Source organism: Bombina bombina, chromosome 4, assembly GCF_027579735.1.
Source record: "Bombina bombina isolate aBomBom1 chromosome 4, aBomBom1.pri, whole genome shotgun sequence".
Classification (NCBI taxonomy): domain Eukaryota; kingdom Metazoa; phylum Chordata; class Amphibia; order Anura; family Bombinatoridae; genus Bombina; species Bombina bombina.
The window spans coordinates 443,034,205-443,051,071 of NC_069502.1; the positions used below are offsets into that span (position 1 = coordinate 443,034,205).

The window sequence follows — 16,867 nt, forward strand, 5'->3', positions numbered from 1 at the left end:
TGGCACTCTGAGAAATTTGTTTAGAATCTTTAAATCCAGAATTGTTCTGAAGGTTCCCTCTTTTATGGGAACTACAAACAGATTTGAGTAAAACCCCAGTCCTTGTTCCACAGTTAGAACTGGGTGTATCACTCCCATTTTTAACAGGTCTTCTACACAATGTAAGAATGCCTGTCTCTTTATTTGGTTTGAAGATAAGTGAGACATGTGGAACCTTCCCCTTAGGGGTATTTCCTTGAATTCCGGAAGATAACCCTGAGAAACTATTTCTAGTGCCCAGGGATCCTGAACATCTCTTGCCCAAGCCTGAGCGAAGAGAGAGAGTCTGCCCCCTACTAGATCCGGTCCCGGATCGGGGGCTACTCCTTCGTGCTGTTTTGGTAGCAGCAGCAGGCTTCTTGGCCTGCTTACCCTTGTTCCAGCCTTGCATCGGTTTCCAAGCTGGTTTGGTTTGCGAAGCATTACCCTCTTGTCTAGAGGCTGCAGAGTTGGAGGCCGGTCCGTTCCTGAAATTGCGAAAGGAACAAAAATTAGACTTATTCTTGGCCTTGAACGGCCTATCTTGTGGGAGGGCATGGCCCTTACCCCCAGTGATGTCTGAGATAATCTCTTTCAATTCTGGCCCAAAAAGGGTTTTACCCTTGAAAGGGATATTAAGCAATTTTGTCTTGGAAGATACATCCGCTGACCAAGACTTTAGCCAGAGCGCTCTGCGCGCCACAATTGCAAACCCTGAATTTTTCGCCGCTAATCTAGCTAACTGCAAAGCGGCATCTAAAATAAAGGAATTAGCTAACTTAAGTGCGTGAATTCTGTCCATAACCTCCTCATACGGAGTCTCTCTACTGAGCGACTTTTCTAGTTCCTCGAACCAGAACCACGCTGCTGTAGTGACAGGAATAATGCACGAAATAGGTTGCAGGAGGTAACCTTGCTGTACAAAAATCTTTTTAAGCAAACCCTCCAATTTTTTATCCATAGGATCTTTGAAAGCACAATTATCCTCGATAGGAATAGTAGTGCGCTTGGCTAGCGTAGAAACTGCCCCCTCGACCTTAGGGACTGTCTGCCATAAGTCCTTTCTGGGGTCGACCATAGGAAATAATTTCTTAAATATAGGAGGGGGGACAAAAGGTATGCCAGGCTTCTCCCACTCCTTATTCACTATGTCCGCCACCCGCTTGGGTATAGGAAAAGCGTCAGGGTGCACCGGAACCTCTAGGAACTTGTCCATCTTGCACAGTTTTTCTGGAATGACCAGGTTGTCACAATCATCCAGAGTAGATAGCACCTCCTTAAGCAGTGCGCGGAGATGCTCTAATCTAAATTTAAATGTCACAACATCAGGTTCTGCCTGTTGAGAAATTCTACCTGAATCAGAAATTTCCCCATCTGACAAAACCTCCCTCATGGCCACTTCAGATTGGTGTGAGGGTATGACAGAGCAATTATCATCAGCGCCCTCCTGCTCTACAGTGTTTAAAACAGAGCAATCGTGCTTTCTCTGAAATGCAGGCATTTTGGATAAAATATTTGCTATGGAGTTATCCATTACTGCCGTCAATTGTTGCATAGTAACAAGCATTGGCGCGCTAGAAGTAGAAAACTGGTGTAGACACAGAAGGAGATGATGTAGAACTATGTCTACTCCCTTCATCTGATGAATCATCTTGGGCAAATTTACTATCTGTGGCAGTACTGTCCTTACTTTGTTTGAACGCTATGGCACAATTATCACACATATTTGAAGGGGGAGACACATTGGCTTCCATACATACAGAACATAGTCTATCTGAAGGCACAGACATGTTAAACAGGCTTAAACTTGTCAATAAAGTACAAAAACCGATTTAAAACAAAACCGTTACTGTCTCTTTAAATTTTAAACAGGGCACACTTTTTTACTGAATATGTGAAAAACTATGAAGGAATTGTTCAATTTTAACCACAGTGTCTTAAAGCATTCAAAGCATTGCACCCCAAATTTCAGACCTTTAACCCTTAAAATGAGGAAACCGGAGCCGTTTACAGTTTTAACCCCTCTACAGTCCCAGCTCCAGCCTTTGCTGCGACTTTACCAAACCCAGGGGGGTATACAATACCAAATGAAGCCTTCTAGGAACCTTTTCAACTACTTCCAGACCCACACACATGCAGCTGCATGTACTGCTCTCAAAAGTAACTGCGCAGTAATGGCGCGAAAATGAGGCTCTGCCTACTACAGAGAAGGCCCTTCCTGACTGGGAAGGTGTCTAAACCAGTGCCTGACGTAAGAAAACGTTCCCCAAGGTTATAGAGTGTGAATTTCAACATCAAACTGTATAAAATGCCCAAATAAAGCAATCGATCTAGCCCATAAAAGTGTCTACCAGTTTTATAGCCCATATTAAGCCCTTTATTCTGTTTGAGACTAAGAAAATGGCTTACCGGTCCCCATGAGGGGAAAATGACAGCCTTCCAGCATTACACAGTCTTGTTAGAAATATGGCTAGTCATACCTTAAGCAGAAAAGTCTGCCAACTGTTCCCCCCAACTGAAGTTATCTCATCTCAACAGTCCTATGTGGGAACAGAAAACGATTTTAGTTACTGCTGCTAAAATCATACTCCTCTCACAAACAGAACTCTTCATCCTTTTCTGTTTCAGAGTAAATAGTACATACCAGCACTATTTTAAAATAACAAACTCTTGATAGTAGAATAAAAAACTACAACTAAACACCACATACTCTTCACCATCTCCGTGGAGATGCTGCTTGTTCAGCGGCAAAGAGAATGACTGGGGTGGGCGGAGCCTGGGAGGGATTATATGGACAGCTTTTGCTGTGCTCTTTGCCATTTCCTGTTGGGGAAGAGAATATTCCCACAAGTTATGGATGACCCCGTGGACCGGACACACCAATGTTGGAGAAATAACATCCAGGAACCTACCCTGGAGCCCTACAGCAGAAAACTCTTGTCAAGTATTCTACCATCCCTAAAGAACGGGGAAGACATTAAAAACCCTAGCGGTCTCTATCAGACGAGACAAAGGCGATATGAGCCGGAATCGTCAAGACAAGTGAAGTTACCGCTATATCTGGAGTCTGGCAGTGCCAAAGAATCCCTGGACTCCTAAATGGTTCTAGAAGCAGAAGTGAGTCTGTCCAGAAACATTAACCTTAGGAACCGGAATGTTCCCTGAGGAGGAATGAAAAGCATTATATCCTTCCTCAAAAGTCGTCCTGCACTGCTCTTCCCGTACCAAGGGTAGAGTGGACCATTATAGTCTCATTCCGGAACGAGGAGACATGATAAGCTTTCTTAAGTACTTTAGGGCCCAAATAGGACGGGAGTGCCCCCCCCCCCCTGTGGGATCATCCTCTAAAACATCAGAATCCTCCATAACTAGGTAACTTTTATATAATTAAGAAAAACAACCGGCACCTGTACCCCCAATGGCTGGGGCACTCACCACTTTCTATGACCCAGACAGTGTAGTCAAAACTCGCTCCTCTCCGTAATCACTCGGTGATAAATAGGAAATGGAAACCGTGACAACTCCTGGACACACGGTGCGCAATGCAGGACCGGCCCTGCTAAAGGAAAAGCGCGCCAAGCTTAATAAAACTGCGCAGATCTTAAAGTAAAGGAGCAACCTGTGCGTCCTATATAAGCCTAGAAGCACAAAACATCTCATACATATAAGCAGCATAAATCACATAAACTAATATGATTAACACCCCATTGTTCAACAATCGCCCTTAGGAGATATTAACCCTTGATTCCATAAAGATAAAGGAGTCCCACTGTGACCCTGTCTTCTAGCATTAACATGTGTAAAAAATAAAACGATCTTACCGGAATCTATGCCGTGGAAAAGAAACACGGTCATTCAAGTGTGACAGACTGTAGCATCGCTTCTGACATGGACTTGAGTGAAGAAAAGCAGGCAGCGAAACTCGTCAACGCTGACTGCTTAGGAGCTGTTAATCTGAGTCTGGATGGTTTTGCAGAAACTCTCCCTGCATCTCGAGACTAACTTTCATCAATGCTCTCACTGAGAGGCTGACAAGACTACTTAAAACTCCAGTCCCATATCAAAGGGCAAATACCACTTCTAAGGAACTACTCCGAAATCTTCTGACACTTCTCTGTCAACCTCCTGTGACGAAAAGCAAAGAATGACTGGGGGATGCGGGAAGTGGGGGAGGTATTTAAGCCTTTGGTTGGGGTGTCTTTGCCTCCTCCTGGTGGCCAGGTTCAGTATTTCCCACAAGTAAGGAATGCAGCTGTGGACTCTCCCTGTATTAAGAAGGAAAAGGGGACTATACTATAGGACTTTGAATAAATTCCTTATTGAGATTGGTATCTCATGATATTGGATTGTAAATCTAGGTTAGCCTGGTGAAATCTATAGTTCATACACTTTTTGGCAGCCTCTAGGTCACCTGTTATAGCTAGTGATTTTGTGTATGAGCCTGCACCAGAATACTGTTCAGATAAGGAGCCGCTAAATGCAAAGCTCCAATAACCTAGTGAATACTTTTGTGGGCTGTGACGAAGTAAAGTGTAGACCCACAAACTGATAATACCCAGATAGAAAAGCAAATCTCAGGAATTTCATGTGATTCATGTGGATTGTTATGTGCAGATATGCATCCTTCAAGTCTATGGTTTCCATAAACTGACCGTCCTGCACTAAAGGAAGAAAAGTGCATATAGTCTGCATCTTTAAGATTTGAACATTCAGGGAGCTGAACACAGAGATTTCAGCACACTCTAGCACAGAGTAGTGCTAGCACCTTTGTGAGTTGACTTTTTGACCTGCTTGGTCTTAGACCAAGAGGGATTGAGTATCCATGACATCTTGGGAGATCCTGCAGCTTGGGTGGAGGAAGACACTTTTGATATGGTAGTGTTGAAAGGAACAAAATGTCCCACAGTTTGACCCTTGAATTTCTTATCCTGTGCTTTATCCTCAATGAGAGAGGATATGATAGAATGGGCCAGGTCCAAAAAGGATGTTACCTTGAAAGGACAGAGGTCTGCTTTTATAAGCCACAACTTTAGCCATAATACAGGTCTAGCAAAAACAGCCATAGCAACACTTTTCATGTTAATGCAAACTACTTCCACTGCTGCGTCACAGATAAAGCTGTTAGAAACCTTAATCAGCTTTACTCTTCCAATGATCCTTCTCCTGATGCAACTTTAGAAAGGTTCTCACACTAAACGAATATGGCTACTGCAACTCAGGCCACACTGACAGAAGAAAGGAGTGCCTATGGAAGCCAACAAATTTCCAGTCCAGTCCAGAGGGAGGTGCCATCCTCTAAGGGAATAGTAGTCTGTCTAGCTTATGTGGAGATAGCACTCTCCACTTTAGGAACGGTCTCCCAGACCTCCAGAAGGAACAAAGGGCACCTTTTACTTGTTCTACTCCACAGACACCAGTTCAGACACTGATTTAGGTATGGGAAATGTAGTAGGCCATTTAGGAACAGACTTAAAGAATCTATCCAGCTTTAGGAGGGTTTGCTGGATGCATACATCTCCAAGGCGTTTAACATTTCCGAAAGTATATGGGAATTAGTAAATTAATCCTCAGAAAATGTTCTGAAATGCAAGAGAATGTTCTCACCATCTCCAAAAAGAACAACTTCACAGTAGGTAATGTGACCATTTTTTTCATGCGGAAGGGGAGTTGATTACCCATAATGCAGTGCAATATGCCAGCCTTCCTAAGAAAACTTAACTCTTTGCTGTCATTCTGATAAGACCCGTGGTTTGTGGGGCAAAAAACCCAATGAAGGCCAAGCTAAGTTAACCTGCAGTGTAGGGACAGTAAATCTTGTAATTACAAGACATTTCTATTGTCTCGCTAAAGAATAACATATTAAGCAAATCTAAACATTTTAAAACAAACAAACACTTTGTTGCAATTTTTTTTCAATAGCCAAACTATTGCTCGCTTTATTTAGAGCCCATCTAGGTTTGATTCTGCAGACAACAAGGCTATCCATAGTAACTATGTTGGTATAAAGTGAATTATGTTTGCAGTTAGGTAAAGATAGCCTTGAAAATTCTAAATGTGCATTTAAATTACATGAAAAAGGAGACAAAATAAATAATGAAAGTATATCACAAAATTATGTGTTGCTGCAATGCAGGGGATATTTTGCCTCCTCCTGGTGGATAGGAAATATTTCTTACATGTGATGATTTGTGAACCCTTTGAACAAAATAACCCCCTTTTTAGAGCTATGGATACCTCAAAACCCTTTTCTGAAATCACTGAGAGATTACACCATTTTGAATTTCTGAAGTTTTGGAAACTAAGAGAGTGCTCTGAGGTCCACTATTGGTCTCCAGGATCCATCCTTATTTGTGATGAGCAATATTACAGAACATTAAAACTCACAAATTCAAGGGGACTTTCTGGATTAATTCAAACTGGAGGAGCTGAGTTATGTACCAGAAAATTGCCATCATCTTGCTGTGGTTTTGAGACATTTAAATACTAAATTAGCAATAAGGTGGGTGTTGCCACTTTTGGATTCCAGGAAATAATATTTTGCAATGCATACAGTAAACATCTCAATAAAACTACACTGCATATGAAAAAACCCTGTGAAATGCATACATCTAATACGAAAGTCACAGCATATAGTTTTCCTTATTGTACAATAAGTTTCCCTGCCTCTGCTTGTGGGCTGAACAGGGGCATCCCATGGACGTAGCTAAAAGTTCTCTGCCAGGTCTCACATTTTCTAAACGTTTTCCCCCGCAGATTTACTCTAACAGATTGTAAGTTCCCACGGGAATAGGGCCCTCAATCCCTCCTGTATGTGTTTGTAAATTTTGTCCTGTCTCTTACAAGTCTTGTATTGTTTTATATAAATGAATTGTATCCATGGACAGCGCTGCGGAATATGTTGGCGCTTCATAAATAAAGTATAATAATAATAACAGAAAAAAAACTACATATGAAAATAGAGGCGATTGTAAGATTCAAATACTTCACCTAGCCCTTCACCTCTCAGTCTTGTGGTCGCAGGTACCGTTACAAATTACATTGTGCATCTCTCAGAACTGTGTGCATGGACGTGAAGGGAGGGAAAAACAACTCTAATCAGAGAAGTGGCATGCACTGTTGCACCAGCTTTCACCACATTAAGAATAGGTGCAGATGTAAGGTCCACCCCTTCACCAAAAGAACATTTCACTAGGAGCAAGGCCCATTATCTAGGTATTATCTGGTATTTCCAAGCACTGAAATGGACACACATTTACCAATTGCACTTACATGGATTCAGAACTTTGCACAGAGCGGTTGCCCAATGTCTTCTTAATGTCTGCATCTAAACAGTGACAGAATACATTTAAAAAATATACATAAGACAATTGTTTACTTTTTCAAAGTGTAACATTCTAAGCCTCACTTAAGGAAAATACATACACAGGGGCTGGAACACTGCATTACCTTGTAAAAAACGCAATCTACATGCCCTGGGGACATTAAAGTGATTGTTACGTTTCTTAGTGTACTGGACAGTATATATGAGTTATGTTCTTTATATACAACATAATGAGTAAAAATGTGTTCTTTATAGTGCTTAAAGTGATTGTAAAGTTTCTTAGTGTACTGAACAGTATAAACAATTAGCCTTCAAAAAAGGGGCACTTTGATTGATGACATTTTTTTTTAAGACCCTTTATTTGTAAAATATTTTCCATTTAGTGATGGTAAACATTGCGCTGTTCCTCTGCTTACACCTCGTACTTTATTTAGCTGAGCGATGACAAATCCGGCTTATTCTAATTGTTGCGTGCCCCACGTGGCATCCAGCTTGTGGGGCACGCATAATTGGAAGAAGCGTGGTTCGTCAGCGCTTAGCTAAATGAAGTTCGAGGAGCGAGTGAAGGAACAATCACTTAAAAAAAAGATTTTTACTCATTATGTTGTATATAAAGAGCATAACTCAAATTTTATTACATATCCAATCATTAACCCCTAAAAAAAAATATTATGTAACATTAGTATTCAGGTCGGGAAGGAAACTAGTATTCTAATAAAATAGTGGGAAATAGGCCACTCAAGGCATACTACCATGTTCTCACAATCAATTGCACAAGTGCAGGGCTTGTCAATACCCAAAGTCCAGGGTGATTTTGTGCCACCAACTCTGAGGTGGTGAAGAGGTTAGGAAGTAGCAGTCATGTGTTTAATTGGCTACCTTCTGCCATCAAGAAATAAAACAAAAGCTGCACAGCCACAGTCAGAACAGAATTAAAGACTGGACAATAAAGCAAACACTGTATATTATAAACCTGATTAGCACAACACACATACATTACCCACATTGCACTGCATATAAGAATGGCAAATGTAAAAAAAAAAAAAAAAAAACACTATAAATTGCCTTAATTGCACATAGATTAATTACATATTTGAATAGAACCATATTTGCAATATACATGTATTGGCAAAAATGCTTCTAGTGAAAGTTATCACTGTTTTAGTGTTAACATTTGTTTCTGCACGTGCATGTGAAGCATAGCTAGATATTGTCACTGCACCCACATTTTAAATAATGCAGCTGCTTGGATCATCAGTGGGGTGTTTATCTTGTCAACAATTAACAAATTAAGTAATTACCAGATGGTAAAAGCACCTTAGGCTCTCTGAGCAAGTGCTGGGTTTAAAATGCTGGTGCACGTTGCATACTTAAATACACTTTTAAAGCAGCTATAGCTTTTATTAGAAGCATTTTTGCTAATACATGTATATGACAAAAATACTTCTATACAATACCGAAATGCTCCCATGTGGTTTCAAATTTTGGCTGGATTGTCCCTTTAAATGGAGACATGAAACCCACATTTTTTCTTTCATTATCATGTTATTTTTTGTAGGTCGCTTGCACATGTCTGGGGATCTATACGACAGGAAATAGTGTTGCCTTCTAGTGCTCTTGCTAATGTATAACATTGTTGCAAAACTGCTGTCATATTGTGCTGCAGACAATTTGATAATAGCAATAAATTGGAAAGTTGTTTAAAATTGTATGTTCTGTCTTAATTAATGAAAGAATTTTGTTTAGGTTTTAATTCCCTTTAATGTAAAACAGATTATGAAGAGCTCACATAAGTCCAAATCAGTTTTAAAACAAGCAACAACAAAAAAAGTAGATTGCAAACAATTAAAACATTTTTTCCCAATGGACAAATAGCGATGTGAAATTTAGAAAAAACTAAATTTATGCTTACCTGATCAATTTCTTTCTTTCCGGATATGGCGAGTCCACAGAATCATCTTTAATTACTGTTGGTAATATCACTCCTGGCCAGCAGGAGGAGGCAAAGAGCACCACAGCAAAGCTGTTAAGTATCCCTTCCCTCAACCCCCAGTCATTCGACCAAAGGTAAATGGAGAAAAAAGGAGTAACATAAGGTGTAGAAGTGACTGAGGTTTTGGTAAGAAAACTGTCTAAAAAAAAAAAGGGCGGACCGTGGACTCACCACATCCGGAATGAAAGAAATTTATCAGGTAAGCATAAATTTTGCTTTCTTTCCTAAGATATGGTGAGTCCAAGGCATCATCTTCAATTACTGTTGGGAATCAATATCCAAGCTAGAGGACACAGATGATTATGGAGGGACAAGACAGGAAACCTAAACAGAAGGCACCACCGCTTGAAGAACCTATCTCCCAAAAGAAACCTCAGCCGAGGCAAAAGTATTGAATTAGTAAAATTTGGAACAAATATGCAGAGAAGACCAAGTTGCAGTCATGCAAATCTGATCCACAGAAGTTTCATTTTTGAAAGCCCAAGAAGAGGAAACAGCCCTCGTGGAATGAGCTGTAATTCTCTCAGGAAGCTGCTGTCCAGCAGCCTCATAAGTCAAATGAATTATACTTCTCAGTCAGAGAGAAAGAGAAGTAGCTGTAGCTTTTTGAGCCTCGTGTTTCCCAGAGAAACAAACAAACAAGGCAGAAGACTGGCGAAAAACCTTAGTCGCCTGTAAGTAGAATTTCAGAGTATGCACAACATCCAGGTTGTGTAACAAACGTTCCTATGAGAAGGATTAGGACATAGAGAAGGAACAACAATTTCCGGATTAATATTCCTGTCCGAAACAACTTTAGGAAAGAAACCTTAATTAGTATGAAACACCACCTTTATCATCATAAAAAGATAAGATAAGGAAAATCACACTGCAGAGCTGAGAGTTCCGATACTCTCCAAGCAGAAGAGATAGCAACAAGAAACAAAACCTACCAAGATAACACTTATATCTATGGAATGCATTGGCTCAAACGGAGCCGCTGCAAAACTTTAAGAACCAGGTTTAGACTCCAAGAAGGAGTAACCAACTTAAACCCAGGCCTGATACTGACCAGGGCCTGACAAAAAGATTGCACAACGAGGCCACGCAGGGGCTATAGAATCACTGACACTTCCTACTGTGTGATACGAGCTAGAACTCGTGGAAGGAGAGCAAATGGATGAAACAGGTAAACCAGCCTGAAATCCCAAAGGACCGCCAGAGCATCTATCAGAGTGGCCAGAGGATCCCTTGACCTAGAACCGTACCTTGGAAGCTCGGAATTTAGCCGAGACGCCATCAGATCCAACTCTGGCATCCCCCATTTGAGGGTTAAGCTGAAGAACACCTCCAGAAAGAGTTCCCACTCCCCGGGATGAAATAACTGTCAGTTCATGACAGACAGCAATAGTGAGCTTCTGCCCAATGAACAATCCCAGTCACCCTCCACATGCCTAAGGAACTCAGAGTTCCTCCCTGGTGAATAATAAAAGCCATTGAGGTGATATTGTCTGACTGGAACCAGCCAAAGACGACTGAGACCAATCCATCAGAGTATTAAAAATCGCTTTCAACTCCAAGATGTTAAGGAGGAGAGCAGACACTCCGAGTCCCTAATCCCTGCATCTACAAGTACCAGACTGCTTCCCAGCCCAGCAGGTTGGCGTCCGTGGTCACATCACCCAGGAATGTCTCCAGAAGCACACGCCCTGAGAGATACTCCTGAAAACCACTACGGGAGAAAGTCTCTTGTTGACTGATCTAGATCTATCCTCTGAGATAGATCCGAATGATCTCCATTTTATGAAAATAACAATGTTCATGGAGCCGCCATACCAATTCCCTCCTACCATAAGTCACTGAAAAGTGAAGGTAAAATCAACAGCAGCTAGATCCAAACTCCCAACCTCTGGTTGTAAGATGGCTCTATCTACCGGACCACAAGAGCTTGCTGTTGGTCGGACATAAGACTGCAGAGAGGGGAAAATCCTTGAATATCTGACCTTTGTTAGAAATCTTCTCCAAGATAGAGAATCTATTAAGGTCCCCAAACAATCACCCTTGAAGATGGAACAAGGGAACTCACCTCTAGATTCATTTCCCACCAATGGGAAAGTAGATTGTACAATATCTCTTGAAAGAGTTTGCTCAAAGGAAGGATGACACCTGTATTGTCCAGAAAAGCACCCTTGCACTACCCCAGGACTTAAAAGTCCTTCTAGGAGGATGAAACTCAGCAACTTGAGAAGATCCCGATCATGGGAACAATAAATATGCATCCTTCAGGTCTATGTTCGTTCTAAACAGGCCCTCTTGAACCAAAAGAGAATGGATCCCTTTCCCAGAGTGAGACTGAAACTATCACTCCCAGAGAGAAAAGTCCTGAACCCAATTCAAGAAAAGTCTTTCATCATACCTGGATTGCAGATACTCAGTAGGAAAATCTGCCCTTGGGAGGAAAACTTAGATTGGACTCCAAAAGACATGACTGACACTGCATAAAGGGGGGAAAAGGAAGACTTTCCTTTAGTCTTACTCTCTAAACGTGTGGTAGAAAAACCCTTTTTTTACCCATAAAGTTAGAGGATAATTCTGCCAGACCAAGTCCAAACAAGGTCTCATCCATGAAAAGGAAACACCAGAAGCGTGGATTTGGAGGAAACATAAATAGTGAAACTGCAACTGCAGAACTATAAACCTAGATTGTACCCCTAAGTTACAGGAAGGCTTCTAAGCTGACCAAAATGTCAGCCACAATGCCCGGCGGGCTAGCACAGCAAGTCTAATAAGACAAGGCATTGCTCTAAATAAAAAATAAAACCTCCAGCTTCTTATCCATGGATCAGTAAGGGAGCAGCTACCTTTATAGGAACTGAAGTTCTCAGAGCCATAGTAGAAAAGCTCCATTCTACTCAGGGCACCATGCATTACAATGGAGTCAGCGACAGGAAAATCCTTTAAAGGACGGGAGACAGGGAGAAAGGTATCCCTAGCTTCTTCTATTCCTGTGAAAATATCCAAGGTACGTCAAGAAACACTTCCTCATAGGAAGGAACATCATTGAAATGATAAAGTTCACCAAACTTTAAAAGGTTGACAACGACAAGGGAATCAATGTCGTCCAAGTAGCCAAAACCTCCTTTAACAATACACAAGACGATCAAACATACATCTGAAGGATATGACTTCAGCATCAGATGAAGGAATTAAACTGTCCAAATCTGAATATTCACCCTCAGAAAACTACCGGGGAAATCTCCTCACCAACTCAGAAGAGAGAGCAACCTGCGTAGTAGAATGTGGAGCAGAAACCTTACAATCCGAAATAAAACATATCCTCTTGCATATTTCCTTAAGGTAAGGAAAAAAGGCAAAGCTGCAGATATCGCAGAGGATACCTGAGCTGCAAAATCTGAAAGCAAACATACTCCTCCAGAAGATTTAGAGGAACTGCAGCGCACTGCATGTGACACCAAAAAGGCTTGGGACATAAAAGGAGAGAGCTGTGGAATTGCCTGAACAGCATCATCCTGGGAGACATAAGGCTCAGATTGATCTGTACAATCAATAGCTTAGCTAACAAGGTGGAACAGAAACAGACATCTTAAACTGTCGAAACTTATTCTTAGAGTCAAAAACTCCAGAAAATAATAACTTGATAAAAAAAAAAAATACATTCTAATTAAAAGGAACAGATGAGCTTAATAAAAACAATATGTTCCTCAATCCAACAAGTATTTGATCAAGTATGTGATCCTAGCAGCAGAGCACTGATCAGAAACATAAGCCCCGTAATTAAGAAATTAGGCTCTTGCATATTTCCTGATAACTCAGAAACCACTAAACTTGAACATTTAAAGGACAACGAAATAAACAAAATTTTTTAATCAAAAACAAAACATTAGAAATAAGTACTAGCATATAAGCATACTGCAAACAAATCTCATTGCCGCTAAGGCAAGGAAGAGAAAAACATAATTTATGCTTACCTGATAAATTCCTTTCTTCTGTAGTGTGATCAGTCCACGGGTCATCATTACTTGTGGGATATTATCTGCTCCCCTACAGGAAGTGCAAGAGGATTCACCCAGCAGAGTTGCTATATAGCTCCTCCCCTCTACGTCACCTCCAGTCATTCGACCAAGGACCAACGAGAAAGGAGAAGCCAAGGGTGTAGTGGTGACTGGAGTATAATTTAAAAAATATTTACCTGCCTTAAAAAACAGGGCGGGCCGTGGACTGATCACACTACAGAAGAAAGGAATTTATCAGGTAAGCATAAATTATGTTTTCTTCTGTTAAGTGTGATCAGTCCACGGGTCATCATTACTTGTGGGATACCAATACCAAAGCAAAAGTACACGGATGACGGGAGGGATAGGCAGGCTCTTTATACAGAAGGAACCACTGCCTGAAGAACCTTTCTCCCAAAAATAGCCTCCGAGGAAGCAAAAGTGTTAAATTTGTAAAATTTGGAAAAAGTATGAAGCGAAGACCAAGTTGCAGCCTTGCAAATCTGTTCAACAGAGGCCTCATTCTTAAAGGCCCAAGTGGAAGCCACAGCTCTAGTGGAATGAGCTGTAATTCTTTCAGGAGGCTGCTGTCCAGCAGTCTCATAAGCTAAACGAATTATGCTACGAAGCCAAAAAGAGAGAGAGGTAGCAGAAGCTTTTTGACCTCTCCTCTGACCAGAGTAAACGACAAACAGGGAAGACGTTTGTCGAAAATCTTTAGTTGCCTGTAAATAAAATTTAAGGGCACGAACTACATCCAGATTGTGCAAAAGACGTTCCTTCCTCGAAGAAGGATTTGGGCACAAGGATGGAACAACAATCTCCTGATTGATATTCCTGTTAGTGACTACCTTAGGTAAGAACCCAGGTTTAGTACGCAGAACTACCTTATCCGAGTGAAAAATCAAATAAGGAGAATCACAATGTAAGGCTGATAACTCAGAGACTCTTCGAGCCGAGGAAATAGCCATTAAAAATAGAACTTTCCAAGATAACAACTTTATAACAATGGAATGAAGGGGTTCAAACGGAACACCCTGTAAAACGTTAAGAACAAGGTTTAAACTCCATGGTGGAGCCACAGCTTTAAACACAGGTTTAATCCTGGCCAAAGCCTGACAAAAAGCCTGAATGTCTGGAACTTCTGACAGACGCTTGTGTAACAGAATGGACAGAGCTGAGATCTGTCCCTTTAAGGAACTAGCGGATAACCCCTTTTCTAAACCTTCTTGTAGAAAAGACAATATCCTAGGAATCCTAACCTTACTCCAAGAGTAACCTTTGGATTCGCACCAATATAGGTATTTACGCCATATTTTATGGTAAATCTTTCTGGTAACAGGCTTCCTAGCCTGTATTAAGGTATCAATAACTGACTCAGAAAAACCACGCTTTGATAAGATCAAGCGTTCAATTTCCAAGCAGTCAGCTTCAGAGAAGTTAGATTTTGATGTTTGAAAGGACCCTGAATCAGAAGGTCCTGTTTCAGAGGTAACGACCAAGGTGGACAGAATGACATGTCCACCAGATCTGTATACCAAGTCCTGCGTGGCCATGCAGGCGCTATTAGAATCACTGATGCTTTCTCCTGTTTGATTCTGGCAATCAATCGAGGAAGCATCGGGAAAGGTGGAAACACATAAGCCATCCTGAAGGTCCATGGTGCTGTCAAGGCATCTATCAGGACCGCTCCCGGATCCCTGGATCTGGACCCGTAGCGCAGAAGCTTGGCGTTCTGTCGAGACGCCATGAGATCTATCTCTGTTTTGCCCCAACGTCGAAGTATTTGGGCAAAGACCTCTGGATGAAGTTCCCACTCCCCCGGATGAAAAGTCTGACGACTTAAGAAATCCGCCTCCCAGTTCTCCACTCCCGGGATGTGGATTGCAGACAGGTGGCAAGAGTGAGACTCTGCCCAGCGAATTATCTTCGATACTTCCATCATTGCTAGGGAGCTTCTTGTCCCTCCCTGATGGTTGATATAAGCTACAGTCGTGATGTTGTCCGACTGGAACCTGATGAACCCCCGAGTTGTTAACTGGGGCCAAGCCAGAAGAGCATTGAGGACTGCTCTCAATTCCAGAATGTTTATTGGAAGAAGACTCTCCTCCTGATTCCATAGTCCCTGAGCCTTCAGAGAATTCCAGACAGCGCCCCAACCTAGTAGGCTGGCGTCTGTTGTTACAATTGACCAGTCTGGCCTGCTGAATGGCATTCCCCTGGACAGATGTGGCCGATAAAGCCACCATAGAAGAGAATTTCTGGTCTCTTGATTCAGATTTAGAGTGGGGGACAAATCTGAGTAATCCCCATTCCACTGACTTAGCATGCACAGTTGCAGTGGTCTGAGATGTAGGCGTGCAAAAGGAACTATGTCCATTGCTGCTACCATTAGTCCGATTACCTCCATGCATTGAGCTACTGACGGGTGTTGAATAGAATGAAGGACACGGCATGCACTTTGAAGTTTTGTTAACCTGTCCTCTGTCAGGTAAATCTTCATTTCTACAGAATCTATCGGAGTCCCCAGGAAGGGAACTCTTGTGAGTGGAAAGAGAGAACTTTTCTCTTCGTTCACTTTCCATCCATGCGACCTTAGAAATGCCAGTACTATCTCTGTATGAGATTTGGCAGTTTGAAGGCTTGAAGCTTGTATCAGTATGTCGTCTAAGTACGGAGCTACTGAAATTCCTTGCGGTCTTAGTACCGCCAGAAGAGTGCCCAGAACCTTTGTGAAGATTCTTGGAGCCGTAGCCAGTCCGAATGGAAGAGCTACAAACTGGTAATGCCTGTCTAAAAAGGCAAACCTTAGATACCGGTAATGGCTTTTGTGAATCGGTATGTGAAGGTAAGCATCCTTTAAATCCACTGTGGTCATGTACTGACCCTCTTGGATCATGGGCAAAATTGTTCGAATAGTTTCCATCTTGAACGATGGAACTCTTAGGAATTTGTTTAGGATCTTTAAATCCAAGATTGGCCTGAAGGTTCCCTCTTTTTTGGGAACTACAAACAGATTTGAGTAAAACCCTTGTCCTTGTTCCAACCGCGGAACTGGATGGATCACTCCCATTAATAAAAGATCTTGTACGCAGCGTAGAAACGCTTCCTTCTTTGTTAGGTTTGTTGACAACCTTGACAGATGAAATCTCCCTCTTGGGGGAGAGGATTTGAAGTCCAGAAGGTATCCCTGAGATATGATCTCTAACGCCCAGGGATCCTGAACATCTCTTGCCCAAGCCTGGGCGAAGAGGGAAAGTCTGCCCCCCACTAGATCCGGTCCCGGATCGGGGGCCCTCAATTCATGCTGTCTTAGGGGCAGCAGCAGGTTTTCTGGCCTGTTTGCCCCTGTTCCAGGACTGGTTAGGTTTCCAGCCTTGTCTGTAGCGAGCAACAGCTCCTTCCTGTTTTGGTGCAGAGGAAGTTGATGCTGCTCCTGCTTTGAAATTACGAAAGGAACGAAAATTGGACTGTCTAGCCTTGGCTTTGGCCTTGTCCTGAGGCAGGGCATGACCTTTACCTCCTGTAATGTCAGCAATAATC

The 16,867-nt window shown here is 41.9% G+C and overlaps 1 protein-coding gene across 4 annotated transcripts in view; it reads right to left on the reverse strand.

Moving 5' to 3' along the window:
- The window catches only part of RUBCN (rubicon autophagy regulator), a 222,708-nt gene that overhangs the window by 91,026 nt on the left and 114,815 nt on the right, over window positions 1-16,867 (reverse strand). For all 4 annotated transcript variants that reach the window (XM_053710291.1, XM_053710290.1, XM_053710289.1 and 1 more), the window contains one exon: window positions 7,288-7,342. In XM_053710291.1, the coding sequence (XP_053566266.1) occupies window positions 7,288-7,342 (55 nt within the window). The remainder of the gene's footprint in view (window positions 1-7,287; window positions 7,343-16,867) is intronic.